Consider the following 22,184-nt stretch of genomic DNA (forward strand, 5'->3'; position numbering starts at 1 on the left):
GTTCTGTGGGCAGCAAGCTGCATGCCCTACAGGGCAACAGGTTCCAAGCTGGCATATAATATCAGCTTTGGGTTCTGTGACCCTCTCCCTCCCATTTTTAGCATCCTATCCACGAGCTTTGCCCTATCCATGGTGGCCAAGACTTCTCTACCACACCAGGGTATGTCCTGTTATTTCTTTGCAGCATCTCATTCACTGGGTAACTCAAGTGTGATGCAGATACTCCTCTGGGGTATCCCCACACCTGGCCCCATGACCTGATGGCTTTGCAGCAACTCAGTGGGTTTAGAGGAACCAGCGAGAACACATTCAGAGGTCATCCCCAGAGCATCTCTCTAAGGCAACAGTGAACTGAAGAGCGTGTGATTATGAAGATTATTCCCTTTATTCTCTAGACCAAAGGCATCATTAGTAGCTAGCATAAAAGAACTTAGAGTCAGAAGTCAGGGTCCCAGCCTGGCTCTGCCACCTTTTCGTTCACTGGGTCTCTCTTGGAGTACCAGCCATGCCTCTACTCTTATCTAAACACTGGTGTCCCTGTGTATAAGGTAAAGGGAAGGCGAATAGCTGGTCTCTCCTCATATTTAAACCACAAGGGTGTCCTATTGTCACATTTCAGCCCACAAAGTGATTCTGTGCCCTGTGCTTTCTTTTTGAACAGCCAAAGACTTCATTCGGAATCTGATGGAGAAGGACCCAAATAAAAGATACACTTGTGAGCAGGCAGCTCGGCACCCATGGTAAGAACGATCACCTTTGGGAGGGCCGTGCCATCCCACACCCTCCCAGAGTAGGCTTTTTACTGGCTCCTCTTCATCGTGAAAACACTCAGGTGTTCACTTCAGCTCATTCTGCCAGGGGTTTCCCTCCTCTCCCAAGCCAGTGTTTGTACCTTTCCATGTCCTCAGGATACAGACTTCAGAACGCACTCAGATGTTAAGTCGCATAAGATACCAGGTAGCTTTTCATCTTATAGGTGGCTCTGGGGATCACTTTTGCTAAAGGAAAACATGCAGAGAGGCATTGATTGGAGTGTACACCTTTCTTTCTTGGGTCTTTTTCCCCAATTAGTGTTTCTTTAACTCTAAAGAGGCTCACTTATGCTTTATGGCATCCCACACACTATCAGTGTTGTGTTTATGTCATGAGATTGGAACCCAAACACTGACAGCTAACTGTGACTTTGGGTTACACTTGCTTGCTAAGTGTCAGCTTTCTCACTTTTAATTGGGAGTAACAGTCCTAATTTACTAAGTTAGCATAGGAAATAGTGGAGCTAGTTCACGTAAAGAGATTCTCACAGCATCTAGACAGAGCAGCTGTCTGGTTTGTTACAGACCCATGAGCATTCACTTTGAAACAAGTACCCGAGTAGAAAACTATATTCAGTGGGTTAGATTTCTTTTATTGTAACAAATTACCTGAGATGATGGACTTTAAAAGACAATGGTTTCCTTTGGCTCACTGTTTCAGAGGGTTCAGCTGGTGGTGGAGTCTTTGGCAAGCAGTGGGAATTCATGGTGGAGCAAGAAGCCCGCCTCATGGTAGCCAGGAAATGAGAGAAAGAGATCAATATGCCATAGTTTCATTCAAGGGTACTCCCAAGATCTAAAGACCTCCATGAAGCCCTACCTAATGAAGATTTTCAAAGATATTTACCACCTCTCACTAATGCTAAGCTAAGGGCTAGACTTTGAACAATTACCTATGAACATATTAAACATGTAAACTAGAACACACAGTATAATGAACATAGAGGCAATGAGGTGTAGCTCAGTGGTAGATCCCTTGTCTAGTATGTTCAAGGCTTTGGGTCTATTCCCCCAGCATACCAGCATACATGTGTATGGGGGGAGAGAGAAGGGAGAGAGGGAGGGAGGGAGAGAGAGAGCGGGAAAGACACAGAGAGAGAGAGAGACAGAGACAGAGAGACAGAGAGAACCTTGAATTATTCAGGAAGAAGTTCCCATAAGGAGCACCATAGAAAACAGCTCTGTGTTTGGTCCGTCACCTTCTAAAGCATTCCCTCCACGCTGTTAACCCTCCTCAGGGGACCCAATTAGAAGCAGAGTCATAGCCCAGTTTCACAGTATTCTAATTCATTACTCCTGCCCTGCCGTCTGTTGAGTCTCTTTGTGTTCCAGTATTCACCCTTTTCAAGTATCCACTCCTTTTTTCTCTCTCTCTCCAGTAACCCTGGGAGGTAGGTTTTCTATTCACTTCAGATATAAAGAGAGAGTGACCAAATAAAGACACCACAACTAGCTAATGGCAAAGTCAGGACTCCAGTCAGAAAGGCCTGGCTCCATGGTGAATGCTTTTCATTGTATAAAGAAGAAGGGCAACAGCAGAGGGTGGGGAAGCAAGGGAAGGATTTTCGGGAAAGTTGGGCAGTTCTGATTGTGTGTCACTGAGATATTTCTTAGTAACTTCAGAGATGGATTTATGTACATGATGGCAATACGGTAAAGTTTTCCTTCCTTCACACGCCTTTGGAGGCACCAGACTTTTGAGATTATCATACAACAAGAAGTGTCAGGCTTCCTCAAGTTTGTTCAATAACCCAACCCCACTCTGTAGGAAGCAAGAAAAGGGCATATTAAAGTCTGCTTTCTCCGTTTTAAAGATGTATTATTGTTAAGTACATGCATGTCTGTGGATCTGCATGTGGATATATGCACACATAAGTTCAGGTGCCTATGGCAACCAGAAGAAGGCATCAGATCACTATGGCCCTGGAATTACAGGCAGTTGTAAACCATCTGATTTGAGTGCTGGGAATTGAACCTGGGTTCTCCGCAGGAGCAATGTGTGCTCTGAACTACTGAGCCGTTTCTCCACCTCTTTAAAAACAGTTTTATCAGCAAATATTGATTATATATAAGGATGGGTTTCAATCTGGCATTTCATATATGTGTGTGCTTTGATCACCTCCGTTCCTACTGCCCTCACTTGTTCCCTTCCCATTCCCACAATGGTCCTCCTTCTCCCACACTAGGTCCCCTTCTACTTGTCACATACACAGATGTGTGTGTGTGCGTGCGTGTGTGTGTGTGTGCGTGCGTGTGTGTGTGTGTGCGTGCGTGTGTGTGTGTGTGTGTGTGCGTGTGTGTGTCTAAGGAGAGAGAGAGCCCTAGCAAGTTTAGTTACATAAGTGTGTGTGAAGTTGTTTATATGGGTGCCTTACCCGTGGGCACACCACTGGAAAATATCTGCCCCTCTTCCAGCAACCATTTACTGTCTAAAAATCCTCAGGGAGGTTCCTTCTGCCTCCATGATAGGGAAAGGTAGTCTCTCTTAAAAAAAAGAAAAAATAATCAAATTCTCTTTCTTGAAACTTCAGGAGATTAGACCAGGCCCAAACAGATCTGGTGCCGAGCCATATTTTTGAGCAGAAGAAGGTTGTCACCCGGCCCACAGGAAGGCAAGGAACTCCAAGCAGGATGAGTACATGTAGGCCCAGAGTAGGTCTAAACACTGAATGTCCAGAATCGAACCATGGTACTTGATATTCCTCGGTACTGTAGAATAAAGGGAGACAGGCAAGAGATGAATCTAGAATCAAGAGCGAGGATTAGTGGGGGTCTGGCCTGGCTTCATGTCTTACTGTCTGGGTAGGTAAATGCTTAGACCCCTTGGGCATCCTCCACAGACTATAGATCATACATGATAATGCATACCCTGGAGGGATTCTCAAGGGGTTAATTAAGATAGTACATGTAACAAACAAGACCACCTGGCACCTAACATATCTGTGACATATGTAAATTTTTAATATTTTATTAGGGTCCTAAGAAATTGAACTGTGCCCTTCTAGCAAAGGGGCCATGGGTTTTAGGCAGGGTGATGAGATTTTTTATTTATATATTTGTTGTTGCTGTTGCTGGTGCTGTTTTTATTTTCTGGTACTGAACCGAGGGTTTTAAATGTGTTAGGTAAGTGACCTAACACCAAACTATATCCCTAGCCTTTTTTTCGAATTTTAAACCAATTTGAGGTCTTTCTGAACTGTCCGGGCTGACCTTGAACTCATAACCCACATGTGATTCCAAGCCTTCTTCACCAAGTAGAACAAATTGACATTCAGAAAGCCCTGTCTGGTTACAAGACTGGGGAAGGGAAGCTCGAGGGGGTCTCGAGTACAGGGCAGGAAGGTACAGACCAGAGAAGAGGGGGCCTAATAATGAGAAACACTTGGGATCAGGAGTATGAAAGCGTGACTTAGAAATGATGAATTGGATCTGAGTAAGGTGAGCCAGCCATGCTGGCATTTGGAACGTCAGGGTAGGTTCACACTGAAGAAGTGTGGCACCCAGGAGAGAAGTCAAGCTGGGGACAAAGATTTGAAGTCATCCTTGGAAGCCTGAGAGCTGTGCCACCCAGGGTTTCCTAACCAGAAGCCTCATTACAAGCTCTTCCGTTTTTACTGTATTTCCAAATGCTCAGGATCCAGACACCAGGAAGTGATAACATACATTTGATATGAGCATCATCAAGCCTCACTCAAGCCTCACTCTTCTCTACATTGTGAGGTCCTTGACTCCACAAGGGAGAATTGCCCAGACAGGCAACAGAAAATGTGGGTCCAGCTGGGAGCCGGCAGGAGGTAGAGGAACGCCTGCAGTGAAGCCCTACCGACCTTGCTGGTCTCAGAACTGTGCTCCTGACACACTCAAATCCCCAGAACTTCATGTTCAACCACACTTGTTCAAACACACTCGAACTCTTGGAGCTTGGTGTTCACACACGCTGTTGTCCCCACCCAAGCTCAGGAAAGCCCCTGAGAAGCACATATGCTTTCCCGGACCTCAGAACTGACCGCTCCAGAAAGAATAGGGCTATTTCTTCGGAAGCTAGTCAGTACCATTTAGCAGCTATTTCTAAGCCCACTCTCATTTGGGGTTTGGCCTTTCTCATTCTGAAACCTTATAAGGAACATGCAAACTCTTCACTGGGAGCCAAAGTACAGGAATTGGCAAATAGTAGGATAGGAACCCATCCCTGTCTCACAGCTTGTAAGGCTCATTTCCAGGTCAGATTGCCCTGAATATTTATCTCTGTCTTAATTGACAAGCAAATAAAGTCAATCAGCATGAGAGAAATTGATTTTAAAGAATTAAGACAATTGCTCATATAATTGTGGGGTCTAGGAAATCGAAAATGTGCAGAGAGATCCAGGAAATTGTGAACATATCAGTTAGAACCCTAAGACACAGTCTCCTCCTTTTGTCTTCCACTGATGGATAAGGCTCACGCATGGGATGTGAATAACTGAAACTCTACTAGAATTATCTAAGAAATACTTTGGCCAGAACATAGAATCTAGCATATGTTCAAATATCTGGGTGCCATGCCATAGCCAAGTTGACGTATAAAATTTAGCATCATACCCCTAAAGGTTGACTGAGATTCCATCCCTCTGCAAGATCCCAGACATGCTGGCTCTGCTTGGCCATGGGAATTGGGAAGTAGTCACAGAGACTATGGTTGGGAGGTATACCAGACATCACCAAGCCCATTTGGACTAAATGGCAGACTCAGAGAAAGTAGAACATGTCTGAAACACACACACACCAGCATGAGGACCTGAGTTCAATCTCCCAGAACCACAAAACCCTGACATGGCTTCACAGGCCTATCATCCCAGTGCTGGGGAGACAGAGATAGAAACAGCCCTGGAGCTCCCAGAACAGCCAGTCTAGTTGAATTGGGAAGATCCAGGGCCAATGAGAGCGATGCAGGAAGACAGCCTCATCAGCTTCAGGCCTCTGTGTAAATGTGCACGTGTGCACACGCAAGTGATTGTTCTATCCGTGGGGTCAGCTTGCCTAATGCCAATATGAGTTGTGAATAAACACGGCTTAACTGCTTATAAACAGTAGGCTCTGATTTGAAGCTGGATTTAGAAAATGCTGGCCTTGGGAGATTATAAAAGTAAAACTGAGCTTGGAAAAGCTCTAGATCCCCAAATAGAGTAGGGTCAGAAAGGACAGAGAAGAAATGAAGAAGCCTTCTGACACGGAATGAGAAATGTAATTACACATGTATTAAATCATGTATGCTTTACACTAGGATTCGCTGTTACAAACAGGCACTTCCCTCTTGCCCAGTAGAGAAAAGAAAAGCCTCAATCAGCTCCTCATGACTGACCTGCAGAATCGTGCAACTCCAGAAGTACTGTCCCCTTGTCTATTCCTAGCTGTCCAGATAGACTGAATAGCACCCTTGGACTTCAACCACTTTGAAGGATGCCCAACGGTACCACTGAGCCACCTGCTGCCAGCTTGACTCTGACCCACATGCAGCCCAGCTGAGGGCTGTAGGAAGTGAGCGGGAGGCATTCCTAAAATAAACCAGCAGCGGTTCCTTAGATCTTGGCCTGTAATAGCCCACCAGGAGGCATGGGAAGCAGTACCCAGACAACAGGCTCCCACTCAGGGTGTTGGGAGACCAGGCTACTGACAGGCAGGTGGAAGTAAAGTGCCAGGGTCCCCTCCTCCGGTATCTACCCCACCAAGATGTTCAGTTTGGACCCAGCTCTGGCCTACAACCATTCTCAGCACACTTCCTATCTTTCTGGCCCAGTAATTTCCAGGAAAGAGCTGAGCACAGATTCATTAGAATTAGCACCATTTTCTGAGGACAGAACTGTTAAAGACGATACAGAAGGATTCTGAGGGAAATAGGTCAACTCATAAAGTGCTTGTTGCCCAAGTAGGAAGACCTGCCAGGCATGGTGGTACATGCCTGAGGTGCCACTGCTGAGGAGACAAAGACAGGAAGATCTCTGAAACCTGGTGGCCAGTTAGCATAGCCTAATTCAAGTAAGAGACCTTGTCTTACAAAAAAAATAAAGGAACAAAATGCATGACTCCTAAGGAACAACACTTAAGGCTAACCTCTGGCCTCCACATGTATGCACACACACAGTACATGTGCCCACACATACATCCTATGTGGCACAGAAGATTCACTGAGGTGTCTCCGGTTCCCAGCACATTCTCATTCTTCTTGCTTCCTGTTGATCATCCACATCCCTTGTTTCTCTTTCACTGATGTGTGTCTGGGGAAGGGAGGCAACTGGGAGCGGCTCAAAGTGGAAACTTGGTTCACTTCAGTTCATCTCTGAGCATCTTTTGGGTCCTTCTGGGAAGAGAGAGGGATACATTTGGGGACACAGGAGGAGGTTGCTGTCTGTGAGCTGGGGTATCAGCCTGGCACAGACTCAGTCTCGGTCCTGGACCGCGGGCGGTTCTACAGGGAAAGAAGCTGGACAGGATGAGCCTTGGTCTCAGCAAGTCCAGAGCTTATTCCTTTCATGCTTGGTACCTATTGAAGATGGCATTCTGCAGTGGGAGGCCCATTTGATGTCCAGGGCAGTCCATGTCCAGGTGATGGAAGGTTTTTTCCCATAGCAGGTACCTTCTGGCCAGAAAGGTAGTCCAGGACTCTGAAGCTTGCCTTGCAGCTTCCTTGCTCAATAACTTCTTTCATAGATACCAAAGACCAACTTAGAATTAAATAGTTTAGGGTGAAAAATTTCAGGTCAAATTCCAGGGAAGACTTAGAACAGAAGGAAGCTTTCCCTGACCTGGAGGAAGAATCAGTTGGATATAGAAGACAGCATTGGTGTGAAGGAAAGGGTGTGTGGCCAAGACGGATGGTCTGAATTGTATGTGACCTTAGGGAATTCCTGGCCACTCTGAAGGAGACTGTAAGCAGAGTGAGAAGCAAGATGAGAAAGGATGGGAGGGAGTTGGGGGAGAAGGCTGGGAAAAAGTAAGAGCTCCAATAAACCCACCTGTGGCCATGAATATAGAGTGGACATGGTCCTGGGAGCCACAGGAACTTTCTAGAACATGAGCCAAGCCGAGTTAAAGTTACCAGAGGGGGCAGTGTGTAGGGGTCTTGTCTACAAGGAAACCAGAAACCAGGGCCAGCTAAGGAGAAAAAGCGAAAGCTTTGAAAAGCCCTGAAGGGCTAATGTTGGCGAGGAGAGAGGAGTGGACCCGAGGGATGTGCACTCAGGATTCCTAGCTACCATGGATTCTAATGTTCCTGGGACTGGGCTCAAAAGAGGAAAAACATGAGAGAAGGTAGAAAGTGGACCCGTAGGGCGTTGGTAGATCCTGGGAAGGGAGTAGGATGCTGAAGACACTGTAGATGTGGGGCTTCTGGCTTGTGTGAGCTTAAGCACAGTTCATCTTGGGAACTACACAGCCTAGAAGGACAGCAGCCGGCCACCAGCTTCAACTTCCCTGGGTCTGAGAGAGCCTTCCAGGGACAGCAGCATGGGACTCAGAGGTCACAAGAACACTTTCTGAGGAAGTTTCTTTGCCTGTGTTTCAGGATTGCTGGTGACACCGCCCTCAACAAGAACATTCATGAATCCGTCAGTGCTCAGATCAGGAAGAATTTTGCAAAAAGCAAATGGAGAGTAAGTGCTAAGTGTGTCTATTTCGTGTTTGCCAAATTCCCAGGGATCTTAAACCATTCTGGAGAAAGTGGTTCTCCAATTAGATCGTGTTATGTTTCTAATTGGCCCTTGAATATTTGAACAGGAATTCCCAGAACCTTACTCAATAAGTTTTGCTAAGTTTACTTTTCTAAAAAATATTTTATTTTATGTTGTGGTATTTGGCTGCATGTATGTCTTTGCACACATAGTTGTGAGCCTCTATGTGGGTGCTAGGAATGGAACCAGGTCCTCTGACAGAGCAGCCAGTGCTCCTAACCATTGAGCCAGGTCTCCAGCACCATAAATTTAAGTGATACTTGATTATGGAATGATCACAGTGGAGGAAGAACTAAGTGTTTTCCGTCTGTGGCTTACAGACAGCAACCATGCAGGAACTCACTTGTTTGTTATTGCTCAAGCAGCACAACCATTCCTGTCTCCCTTTACTTTGCTGGTCATGAAATAGTTCCCTTTATTAAAGTTATGGAAAGGAGAAAAGGGAAACATAAAAACCTAGTTGAACTCAATGTTTCCTGGTTTAAAAAAAATCAGTGAATTTAAACCATCGAAATTCATGATCATTTATTGATTATATTCTAATAGATATCAGTATTTAGAAGCTACCTGTCTTGCTGTGAGAGCCAACAGAAACAAAATTAGTTCTATTGAGCCAGACACAGTAGCGCATGCCTTTAAACCCAGCAATCAGAGGGAGAGAAAGACCAGTCTCTGACTTTGACCAGCCTGGTAAAGTAAGTACAAGACCAGCCACATAGTAAGTACCAGGCCAGCTAGGATTGCACAGTGAAGACACTGTTTCCAAGGAAAAGAAAAATTAAAGATTCCATTAATCTACTTTATTATTGGAAGTAATGTCATTACTTAAGATTGCAGTATCAATTACAGAACCAGCCCTGGTGGTAAAGGCCTGTAATTCCAGGTATTCAGGAGCCTGAGACAGAGCAAATTCAAAGCCAGCTTGGACAGCCCAGTAAAAGCCTCACAAAATTAAAAAGTATAAAGAGAGCTGGTAGACTATTTTCTTAGTCTAAAGACAACTTTAGGTTCAGTCCCAACTATGCCAAAAAAGAAAAAAAAAAGGTACCAATTACAGAAAAATAAACACAACTTTAAAGTATTGCATATTAAGATATATATGTTTTTGATTCTAAAAGTCGCAGTTTGTAAATTACATAGAGTATTGTTCTGAAATTATTCATGCCAAAAGCAAGTTAATCTCCAAAATATATTTTGGATGGGGAAGAGAGCTGAATAAATATATGCACTTTTGAAAAGAATGATAGAAATTTTCTTTCTAAAGTGTCCGAGAGTATCTGAGAAATTTTGCAGCCCTTGCAGTTTCTGGATAGGCAAAAGGAAGCCACCTCAGAGTGTTTTCCAACTACCTGAACTAACTCACTCTCCTCCTCTCCCCTTTTTGTCCTTTCTCCTCCATTTCAGCAAGCGTTTAACGCCACGGCTGTCGTGAGGCACATGCGAAGGCTACAGCTCGGCAGCAGCCTGGACAGTTCAAATGCAAGTGTCTCAAGCAACCTCAGTTTGGCCAGCCAAAAAGATTGTGCGTATGTAGCAAACCCAGAATTCTTCAGCGGGCATTTGAGTTGAGTCCGGGTTGGGCAGGAGAGCTGAGCACCAACGGTTTACTGTGCAATGTTCTAACTCATTTGATGCTCATGATTACCTTAGAACATTATTCAACATTAATACCCACCCTGTGTGAGGATCATTTCCATTTGTAGATAAGAAATCTATGGCACAAGTACCACACAACCAAAGATAAGGCCTGAGCACTTCTTGGTCTCTCTCTTTCCTCTGATTTACCTCTTACTGTTCAGTCACTTTCTGGGCTGGTGAGGGGCTGGGAGAGTCCTCAGGGCCAGGTTGCACTAGTTTCTAAAGCCTTGGTTTTGTTGTTTTTGTTGTTGTTTTTACAGGGATGATGAGTATTTGAACTTATTTGTAATCACCAAACTGACTTTGCAGCAAAAGTCACAGTGATGGTATTGCATTTGCCTTCATCTTTGCAAAAACTGTGATATTCTTGAAGGCACACTTACTCTTTTAATTCTCTCCTACTCCATATATATATATATATATATATATATATATATATATATATATGGACCATAATATAACAACTATCCAGGGCCTTGCCAGTCAGTGTTCTGTTACTATGACGACACATTGGTGAGAATATATATCCACTAATATCCTACTGGAGCAAACCAATGGTTCTCTACCTCAAAACCATGGCCTTGAAGGTTATCAAGCCTCATCCCCCTAACCATTGGGCATCATGCTCTTTCCTATTTGGCTTAGAAAAAGGGTTCCCTTTTTTGCTGAGTAGCACACACCTATAATCTCGGCACTCTGAAGGTGAAGAATTCCAAGTTCAAGGCCAGCCTGAGCAACACAGTAAAACATCTCAAAAAAGCAAAGGCTTAGGTTGTAGCTCAGGGGTAGAGCATTTGCCTAGTATGAAACAAAGTTAAGACTCTGGGTTTGGTCTCCAGTATCCCTCCTCCCCAAACAAGTCATCCTAATCTTGTTATTCATTCTTAAATTTTCTTATGACATCTTCATGAGCTTCTCTGATACAATTGCACACCTCTGGGTCACCTAGACTTGCCAGCATAGATACTTCTTACCATCCTTAACCAAAAGAAACGTCACAGCTGACTACTTGTTTCTTTAAAGTTTCATACACCAGCATCGACAGCTGTGCTTATGTTAATACTTTGTTTTATGATTCTCTCCATGTCCAAGTGTATGGAGTGGCTAGGGATGTGCTGTCTGACAGCTGCTGCATACTAAGTGGCTTCCAAGGCTTTGCCAGTCAGTGTTCTGTTATGTAACAACACATCAGCGAGGAACATGTTCCAGGAGGGAATTGTTATTTTGGCATACAATTTCAGTCCTTTCTGCCCGTGGTTACTCATGGCAGCCAGGAAAGAGGGAGACAAGAGAAGGACAGAGGACTGGGAGAATGGTTTGTCCTTCAGTGACCTACTTCTTCCAGCTAGGTCCCACATCCCAACAGTCAATTCAACTTTGATTTCATCAATGGATTAATCCCCTGATGAATATAGGTTCATGGTCTACTCCCCACACAACACTATTACAGAACCAAACTGTCTAACATAGGCCTTGGGAGAGATTTTGTGGGAGTCATGAACATTCTTATTTCAGAGTACTGTGATACAATATGCTTCCTGGAATATAAATTTGGACCTGGGGTACTGTTGGCAGAGTCTTCCTGTCCCGATTGCCTGCTCCTGAAATAACTGACCAGAGACTTAAGATTATTTAAAAATGCTCGTCCAACAGCTCAGGCTTGTTACTATCTAACTTTTACATTTAAATTAATCCATATTTCTTATCTATGCTTTGCCATTTAGCTCATGGCTTGTTACCTCATTTTTTATATGTTCTGCTTCCTCAGCACCTGACTGGCATCTCCCTGACTCTGCTCTTCTTCATCCCAGCATTCTTGTGTTTGGCTGTCCTGCCTATCTTTCCTGTCTGATTACTAGCCTGTCAGCTTTTTATTAACCAATGATAATAATACACATCACATTGTACAGAAGGATTATTCCACAGTATTTCCCCTTTTGTCTAATTAAATAAAAGATTTTTAACATAGTAAAACTGTATACAACAGAACAGTTATTAAGTGTGACTTATAATTACAATATCCAGTCCATTTGTATTTGACAAAATTAGAGAAGATACTTTATTATCTATCTTATCTTGGTGAGTCTAAAGTTTTATATCTAGTTTGTTTTCTATCATAACTAAGGAAAACTGTAACTATCTTGTCTTTAACTCCATCAGAGAACCCAGAAGGATGAAATGTTACCTAATGACAAGAACATCAGGCTGCCTGGACAATCACTGAAAGTTCCTCTGTATTGTTGGGGCATCCAGCTCTGGCCTACAGGCCTAGCATATCTGTGAAGCATGCAATTTTGAAGAATTGTCCTACCTTGTCTTGGCAAAGTTCAGCAGTTGCCTTCCTTGCATCCTGCTGGTCCAGTTTGGACAGTAACTGTCAGCAGTTGAGGCAAGGGCAGTTTCTTTGCCCACATAATTAGCTTTTTCTATAAAGAAAGCAAATTCCTTATGGAGATTCTTTACTGTCCATTATCTTCCCTGAAATATATTGATGCTTCCAGGCATGTCTCACTGTCATGAAAAGCGCTATGTTATATATTAAATGCCATATTCTGTAGGTCTTTGAAGTGTTTCAAAGCCATATATCTATCTAAATATATTTGGTATGACCTTGAAAACATACCTAACATGACTGTAAGTTTGATTATTATAGATGACTATTAAATTTGTATTTCTTGATTATACATTACATTCTAAATAAGTTGCATAAACACACTAGCCTAAACAAGAATAGAAACAGACATACAGTATAGTAGAAATAATTTTAAATTTGTATCAATAAATAAAAATGCATACTAATGTAAAATATCCCCAGATTAATAGCTGATTTTTAGAATAAAGTAGATGTTTTATCTTATCATTTCTATATCTTATGCCCCTTTTAAAAGAGACCTTTGAGTTTAACTCTTTTGCTTAGCTTTTTTTTTTTTTTTAATTTTTTTGGTTTTTCGAGGCAGGGTTTCTCTGTGGCTTTGGAGCCTGTCCTGGAACTAGCTCTGTAGACCAGGCTGGTCTCGAACTCACAGAGATCCGCCTGCCTCTGCCTCCCGAGTGCTGGAATTAAAGGCATGCGCCACCACCGCCCGGCTTTGCTTAGCTTTTTTTTATTATGACCAATAACAATTTGTAACTGAACCCCCTTAGATGATAATAAACAACCACAACCCATCTTTTGAGAATGTGGGCATAGTTTTCTAGATGCCTTTCTGATGACTGGGGGCACTGAGTTTGGGGGGAATGTGAGAAAATTTAGAATAATGGGTTAAGTCTTAGATGGAGTAGTCTGTGGGGCTGTATCTTCTCAGCCAGCAATCTTGAAGCTCTTTTGAATGCTGGATTACTTTGAACATCTATTTTTATTGGTGTATGGTCCCCTTGCTCTGAAAATACATAAACTTTTAATGGTAACATCCATATGTACATTAATATAAGCATATTATATTATACATGAGTCAGCCAAAGATGATTTTTTTTGTTATGTGTTTGAACAGATAAAATATACATCACGTGTCTTGAGGTTCTTTTAGGTTTATTTCTTTATGTTTGTAGCCAGGATTTTCAGGGGGGTCTTTCTCAATCAAACCAATAGCCTCTCATTTCCTATGGCAAAAAAGCATAATCTCTCTCTCTCTCTCTCTCTCTCTCTCTCTCTCTCTCTCTCTCTCTCAGCAATAGACACTTAAAAAATACAACCACACTAGCTTATAATAGAGGGTTATTTATTTAGGGGTAGACTCACAGATCACAATCCTCTGCTGGAATGGAGAACAGCAACCGAATCCCACAGCCAGAAAAGAGGCCAGACATGTGCTTTACATAGGCATAAATAGTATAAGAGGCCACGCCCAAGTGGGCAAGTAACTTAAAGGCTACTGACAGTACAAATTCCTACAGTAGATCTTTGACTTAAGATTTGAAGTTGAGACATTTTTAAAATATATAGGTTGGTTAAATCTAGCAGTTTCCATAATTCAAGGTCTCTTGGCAGCCAAAAATTTTAAAGACAACACAATAACATACAGAATCCAGACTCTGTGTATTTTCCATCTTTATGTGACTTGTTATATTTCCTATTACTCTATTTCTTTTTAAAGGATTTTACTATTTTATTCTAAAACTATTTTATATACTCTTTCTCTTTTCTCTCCCAAACTTACATATATTTTTAAATACACTGTAACCCATTTAGAGGTTTTTGCCATCTTAATGTGTCCTTACTGTGTATCTCTTAAACTTTTCTGTCTGCATGAGCAAACCCCAAATCTGTCATGCAGTGAACTGGTGCTCATGGCTCAAGTCTAAAAGCAGCAACTGAGAAATGCCTCTCTGTACTGCAGCCAGTATGAGACATTGCAGAAACCTGCCATGACACTTAACTCATGGTGGTTGGCAGCCAGTTTCATCTAGTGGGCAGTTGTCCAGAGATGTGTCTCTGTACTATGGCTGGCATGAGAGACTAGGGAATCCAGTGTGTCTTCCTTTCTGTGTGTTTAGATCCTTTTTAGAACTTTCTCAGGTCTTGTGTGGATCCTTGCTAGACAGTGGGTGCCATATCTAGACAATTTTCCTGTCCCATAGCTGCTCTCAAATAAACACACTGAGGCTTATATTGGTTATAAATGCCCAGTCAATAGCTCAGGCTTATTACTACCTAACTCTTACATTTAAATTAATCCATATTTCTTATCATGCTTTGCCACATGGCTCATGGCTTGTTACCTCATTTTCTACATTCCCTGCTTCTTCTGCAGCTGGTTGGTGTCTCCCTGACTCTGCCCTTCTTCATCACAGCATTCTGTCTGTGTTTGGCTATCCTGCCTATACTTCTGGTCTGGCTACCAGCCTGTCAGCTTTTTATTTACCAATGAGAATAATACGTATTTACAGTGTTCAAAAGGATTATTCCACAGCAGGGTACATACCCTTTTTCATTCTAAAAAATGCCTACTTCATAGAGCTGTTGTAAGAAATGGTCTGTTCTTCTGAGCTGGTAAAATTCTTTGTCATGCACTGATGATCCCCAGAACCATGTAACGCAACCAGGTGTGGCGGCATGTGCTCCCAATCCCAGTATAGGGAGCTGAAGACAGGCAAATCTAGGGTTTGCTGGCCAACCTGCCTAAACAGCTCAGCCAACTGCCTCAGAAACAAACAGGAAAACAAGATGAAGAGTGGCTAAACATATCTATCTGAGGTTGTCCTCTGACATCCACATACAGGTACAGATGTCTGCACACACACAAGCATAACACAAGTATACACAAATTAAAATAGTAAAAAAAAAATTAAAGGAATGAACATCCTAGTAATGATGGTATGTAATCCACACCCATCCCAGTGCCTAGTACAGAAAGTAGTGTACTATCCTAGTGTGCAACACACCATATATAGAGTGTATTCAATAAATAAGGCCTCAGATATCATGTGTCATGGTGGAATACTATATTATTTTTAAATACAAAGCAGTAATTATAAAGAAAAAAGGACCTAAAAGTTGGCCCGGAGAGTAAAGTAAATTGAATACATGGCGGAGATTTTCTTACAGGGTGATGAAAAGGGCAGGATCTCCCAGTTTAGCTCGGGAGTAGAAGGTAGCATACCTAGCAATCTTAGACAAGTTTCAACCATCTACCCCAGCACATTCGTCCCTCTTTGTGGGAAGGGGAATGTGAATTCAATTCTAAGCATCTGTGTCTGTTGTCCCTGGCAGGTCTGGCACCTTCCACGCTCTGTAGTTTCCTTTCTTCTTCGTCGGGGGTCACAGGAGTCGGAGCTGAGAGGAGACCCAGGCCCACCACTGTGACAACAGGGCACACTGGAAGCAAGTGACCTGGCTCTGGAGGTGGGACCCAGGGGGCGGAGCCAGGGAAGGGGAAGCCCTAGACCGGAGCAGCTCCAGCATCGGAGACCCCACCCACCCTGCATGGTGCGCCTGCATAGGACTGGAAGGCAGAAGTTTTTTATGGCCATATTTTATACTGCAATTCTGATGTGTCCATTTCTCACAAACTGTACTGACTCAAGGGGAGCTGACTTCACAGGATCTGGTGCTGTATATACGAATCTTGCAAAGCTCTAACTGAATGGACCTTCTTGCTCCCCTCCCCCAACTCCACCACTTCCGCTCTCTCAGTGTAGGCAGCCATCTAGGATGTATTTTTTCATGAAAAAAAAAAAAAAGGTTTCAACTGGATTATTTAAATATTGGTAAATGTTGTACAATAGGATTTTGGGGGGGGCGGGGGTGTGGTGCTGGGGATTGAACCCGGGGCCTGGTGCATGACCGGCAGGCACTCTACCACTGCGCTGGATCCCTAACTGCATTTGGATTTTTTTTCTTTTTGAGACATGTCTTTTTGATCTCTGTCAGTTACGTGACCTCTCTCATTCACTCTTTAATAGTGGTTTTATGTTACCTTTAAGAGATTTTTTTTTTGCCTCCAAGAGGAGTTAAAAGGTATTTTTTAAAATTCTAAGAGGATCGAGAATCTGTCACCAAGGCTGAGTGCACTTTACTTGTGTTTCCTTGCCCTGTGTCTCTTCCTCAGGAGGTCACCCAGCACCTGGGCTGGGCTGGCTTCTCTCCAGGTAGCTTTTGCCAGGGAAACTGCAGAAAACCTTATGAGCAGCTTCCCCTGAGAACCCCTCAACAACCACAGAAGAAATAAGCTTGTTTCCTCTGTCCTAAACTCCAGGCTCCGTATTACAGGTGAACTGCCCTCCAGTAAAAGGATCCCCACAGGGCCAAGGAGCCTCCCTTACAGGCGGCACTAACCGACATCTTATTTTTAAAATGAACCACACAAAACCCTCATTTCTCATGGGGGTTAATGGATGAAACTCTGTTCTCAGCTATGCACTTTTAAAATGAATCTCTCTATATTTGCTTTAATTTTTAAATTAATTTCTAATCCTGCCCTTCAGATGGCCTATAGCACACACTTTTCCCCTTCACATTTTTACCCTATTCTCTCAAGAACATTACCCAAGAGAGGGGACAGAAAAGGCCTTGAAGAAGAAACCTTTTTGTTCGGTGGTAAGGGAAGACACCAAGTGAGCAGAATACTGTCCACCTCAGAGCAAGGTCCAGCTGGTGCAGAAGCCTTCCCTTACATCAGACGAGTCTGAAATAAAACATAATGGGGATGGTCAGGCCATCCAGGGATTGAAGGATTTCCTAGGATATGGAACTTGAAGGCTAAAATTAGGAATGTCCTAAAAACCAGTCTGTGTCGCTGACCTGCACAGTGGCTAGATATACAAGAAGAGAAGGCACGGAGTGTAGTCCAGGCAAACGTTCTCCCAGGAGGTTCTCAGAGACCCAGGCAGCTGGCTCAAATGCCAGTTCTGCCAGCGTTCCCCCTCCGTTCTCATGTCTGTCTAAAGACTGAGCCTCATCTACAGTCAGTGGTTGCCTAGTAATATAGGCTGTGATAGGTGTCCCTGATAGCCTAGGGACAGGCCTGAGGTTGTTGTCCTCATACCCCTCTCATGTGCTTGTCAGCTATAGAAAGTCCTGATGGACAAGTAAGTCATGCCTGCCACTCCTACACGTTTGCCCCTAGTCCTCCCTAGTACATATGCTGTGCAAGTGCGTGCACACACAAACATACACACATACAAACATACACACACAAACATACACACATACAAACATACACACACAAACATACATACATACAAACACACACACACACACAGAGTATCACTAGGGAAGAAGCTCCAGTCCCCCAAAGATATATAAGAACAGTTTCAGTCAGACATCTGGTCTACCTGTTCCCACTTGTCTCATAAGTTCCCAAATTCTTAGTGAGCCTCCTGCCACACAAACCCAAAGAGTAGCAGTTGAAGCTGTCATCTCAAAGTCTATAAACCTTCTGGGAAGAGTTTCTAAAATGACAACAGACCCAGTTGGAAAGCAAATGCCACACTGAGTCTGGAGACTTACCCACCTACTCCGCCCTTCAGAAAGCTAGTGATATGAATATTACAAACAGTATTTAAGAAAAACCTAGAAGTGACTCAAAGGAAGTTTATAGGATGTTTCCTGTCAACAAGTATCATGGAAACATTCAATTTTATGTAACATAAGAGAAAAAATACAGCTGTGCTTGGTGAGCTATCATTATAATGCTTGGGAGGCTAAGGTAGAAGGATCTCAGTTTTTGATCTGAGCTAATTAGATAAATCCTTATCTCAAAAGGGAAGAAGGGAGGAAGGGATGGAGGAAGGATGGAAGTAGTTTAGTTGATTGCTGTAGTAGGGGATTTTACCCAAGTTTGATACCTTCCATGTGTTGGCCCTTTGTGCTGTATGGTACACGTAACTATTTATGTCTACAAAGTAACATTATTAGTGGTGAAAGTATCTCATAGGGCTGATATATGGGTACATGGACTACATATATGAACTACAAATAAATACAGAGCAGACCCTGGTGCAGGTGTCTACCTTGCAATCAACTATGCTTGATTCAACCTGGACACATCAGGTCTCCATGAACTGGTGTTAAGAAGATGATTGATATTGCCAGCTCATAAGGTTGAACTTGTCTTCAAGAAGCACCCACAGCATGTCACTCACTTGGGTTATTTCCTACTGTCTTAAGAAAGGTTAAAATAAGTACCAGCCGAGCCTTCTGTTCTGAGAAAGTCAGCATGGGAGAAAGACAAAGTTTCACTTCCAGTTGGTATTGTTAAATAATAATATAGGAGACTACAGAATGGAATTAGTCTTAAGACCTGGAAAATGGGATGGCAAAGTCTTGGCTCCCCCACTCTTGTTAGATTCCACTGACACAGGCTGAGAATTTCATGTATGTACCAGGATGCTTAGTAGCTGTAGTGCTTAGCTGAACACACAGGCCCCTCTCAGACTGCTTTCCTAATATCGGGCTCTTACCGACGCCCCCACTAGAGCCTTTTCACATTTCCTGAGCAAGTGGATATTTATTTCTTCACTTGGTTATGAAATTTTGAAATATTACCAGAATATTTCCCTCTGCTTCCTGCCTGTTCCTCCCTCATCCCCTGACCTCCACCCATAATTGAGGCAGAAAGGGCAGCTAACGTTCATCTAAAACCAGCAATAAGAGAGGGGAGCCCTCTTCAGCTCCAACAAGGCCGATAGCTTGTCATTCCTAATCAAGGGATCTGTAGAGTTTGGAGCTTCAGGTGTGGGGTTAGGCAGGGACAGAGGCAGTTGGAAGCTGGAGGGACAGGGTCTACCACAAACCCTTGAGGAAATGGAGGCTGCCCAGTCATGACTGAGGCAGCAACCCGAGTGTCACAGGCTTTGTAGCAAGCTCTAGCTGCTTTTTACCCCTTTCTACTGCCTCTAACCCCAAGGGGACTCTGACTCCAGAAGATCAACTGCCATTCCCATCTCTGTGTGAAAGAAAAGGACTCTGGAGAAGGCATTGAAACAGATCAAAATGTCTGGATTCCTGCCCTTGACCTTGATTCTGGGTCTCTTCTAAAACGCTACCCTGAGTCTCCAGCCATACCACTTCAACTGTGCCCGATGTCATCTAAGATGCCTCCTTAAGAAGACAGCCACCTCCATTTGTACGACAAGTTGTGGTTTTGAGAAACTCGCAATCTTCAGAAATCTCTGAGTGTGGTATTTGGGGAACACAGCAGTTGGCCTAGTGAATCCCAGACTCTGTTTACCCACTTATGCTTCCTCCCACCCCCAACCTCAGTGCCCCGCATGGGCTAGAGAGTTTGTAGATGTCAGATGCCTTTGCACCACAGGCCAAGAACACTGTGGACACTGAAGAAGGAACCAGTTGGTCCCCTCTTAAGAGAACTGACCTCCCATGGGATGCAAAACTTGGTACAGTCTGCTTTATGAGCTTGTTTAAACAGTTGGGGAAGCCCACCCAGTAGGAATGACTGGGTATTTTAGAGCTCTGGGTATCATGACCCTTTGACCTGCTCAGAATTATGACCAGAACTGACTTTTCACATTGGGGAAACCATATTGGTGCCATTATTCCAGGCTGCAGGCAGGAAACCTAGGGCCAGCAGTGCCCCTGCCTTGCAAGATTTGCACAAGTGTTGTGATGGGTTTTCCTAGGCCATGAGGAAGGAGGGCGAGAGCCAGGGAAGGACAGCTCCTTCCTTTTTTTCACAACCAAATAGCAGGTTTTCCAGGTTGGCACACACTCCCAGCAAGTGAGATACAGGCCCTGCTGGCATGTCCTACAGACCAGCGCTAGGTTCCCATCCCTTCTCCTCACATTCCGACGGTTTGCCTTTTCCTTAAACACATTCCAGACCAAACACTGTTCAGTTTGTTTCCAAAATTAAAAACCAATGTATATATGTGTATGTAGTCCACTGCTCTTTAAGGGGTTATCTGGTCCTAGGTTGGGGCTGCAAGCAGAAAAGGTATTCCAATCCTTTGATTTCCAGAATTGAGAGTTTTGAGAGGTTTTTGTTTGTTTGTTTGTTTGTTTGTTTTCTAAGCCAAGTTGGGGAAGAGAAATTTTGAAAGGCAAACTTTTTTCCTGTTACCTCTACAGAAATTTGTATGCAGGTGAGTTAGCTTGAAAACTTTAACCCTGGGTAGCAAGCGGGTCTAAGGAAGAAAGGAAGAGGAAAGGCCACACCCCATCCGCCAGGTCCCTTCTTGGTGGTCTCAGTGCATCAAGGTCTGCCTCCTGCTCCAGTGTGTGCACAGGAGCCTAGCCCCGCTGTGAAGTTGGCCCTGCATGCTGGCCACGGCTGGGCCTGCCTTCTGCCAGCAGCCAAAGTCTTCATAATCAGCAGGGAAGACTTAGCCCTGGGTAGACTTCCCTGTAAGCCCAATGGGAGCAGCTCAGCTTGTGGCTTTATGGGCTCCACATTTGCAAACCCAAAGGCTGTGCATTTGGAAGCCAAACATTCAGTTCAGCATGTGGCTCCCGAGTCTGGTTTCGTGGACAAACCGTGGAATGGCTTCTCTGTGTCTGTTTTTCTCTAAGCCAAAGGGACAAACAGTTGCATTGACCCCTGTACTAAAGCCGCTTCTGCATTCTCCATACCTGTTTTTAACCTTCTCTGTCTCTGGGGAATTTGTTATATAATTATCATGTCCTCTGATGATTTATCAAACTATATTACTTACAGGTGATTTTATTTTTCTTATGGATGGGAAAAATAGAAAACGAGAGACATGTTCGAGACTTTAATCAAAGACATTACTCAAAAGTCCCAAATACTAGTTAACTTGCTCCTCAATGGGAAAAATCTTCATTTGAGCAGACAAGGGTTCTGAGGCCCTCTGGGATAACCCTGCACTTTGGAAAATAAAGCCCTGGGGGCAGAGCTGGAAGTTGGGTTACAAAAGAGATAAAGGAGGGACTAGAACATCAGCTCAGATGTTTGTCCCACACCACAGAAGCTGTGATTCTCCCTGCAAGGCACTTGGCCATTTCTGGGCCACATAAGACACTGTCCGGTATCACATCAGCGTCTTGCGTTTGAAAGACTGCATGTTTCAGAGAGCATTTATCTTAGTCCCACATTCAGATGAGAAGATACCAAAGGTGCATTCTTTCCAGAACATCCATTGGAACAATGTCTAAATTGGCTTCTGTGGCTATCTATGATGTGATTGGCCTTCATCCAGCTCTCTCCCAACAGTGGGCATGTTTTCCCAACAGCTTCCACCATCAAACCCAGGATCAACCCAACTCACTATTACCAGGCTTGCAATTGGTTTGATTTTTTTTCATACATGCTTGTCCAAAAAAAATTTTGGGGAAAAAAAAAACAAAAGAAGGGAAACTGCATTTATCCCATGCATGTATTAAACTCTGCAAGAAGTTTAACCCCCATAGGTTTGCGGCACTGCAAAATTGTTCATGGGTCTATGTAGCAAATGATTCTCTGCCTTGACAATCATGTATACATATCGATTTCTATCATAATGATACTGAGATTGATGACTTCTTGTTTTCCTCCAATAAAGAGAATTAATCACCTTTGGATGTAGGTGGTCTGCTTCCTGTGTCATGAATTATTATTGCATTATTATTATTGCA

General features: G+C 43.5%; 1 protein-coding gene across 3 annotated transcripts in view; it reads left to right on the forward strand.

Annotated features, from left to right (window-relative positions):
* Camk1d (calcium/calmodulin dependent protein kinase ID) overlaps positions 1-22,128 on the forward strand; it is a 417,381-nt gene extending 395,253 nt beyond the window's left edge. Inside the window, exons 8-11 of one of the 3 annotated variants that reach the window (XM_041630683.1) lie at positions 662-740; positions 8,350-8,437; positions 9,920-10,041; positions 15,864-22,128. In XM_041630683.1, the coding sequence (XP_041486617.1) occupies positions 662-740; positions 8,350-8,437; positions 9,920-10,041; positions 15,864-15,888 (314 nt within the window). In that variant the 3' untranslated portion in view covers positions 15,889-22,128. The remainder of the gene's footprint in view (positions 1-661; positions 741-8,349; positions 8,438-9,919; positions 10,042-15,863) is intronic. The other 2 variants (XM_041630682.1, XM_041630684.1) reach the window with 2 other exon arrangements.
* The last annotated feature ends 56 nt before the right edge of the window (positions 22,129-22,184 follow it).

This window comes from Microtus oregoni, unplaced genomic scaffold (assembly GCF_018167655.1).
Source record: "Microtus oregoni isolate MIOR12 unplaced genomic scaffold, Mior012 000035F_ref0000213, whole genome shotgun sequence".
Taxonomy (NCBI): Eukaryota; Metazoa; Chordata; class Mammalia; order Rodentia; family Cricetidae; genus Microtus; species Microtus oregoni.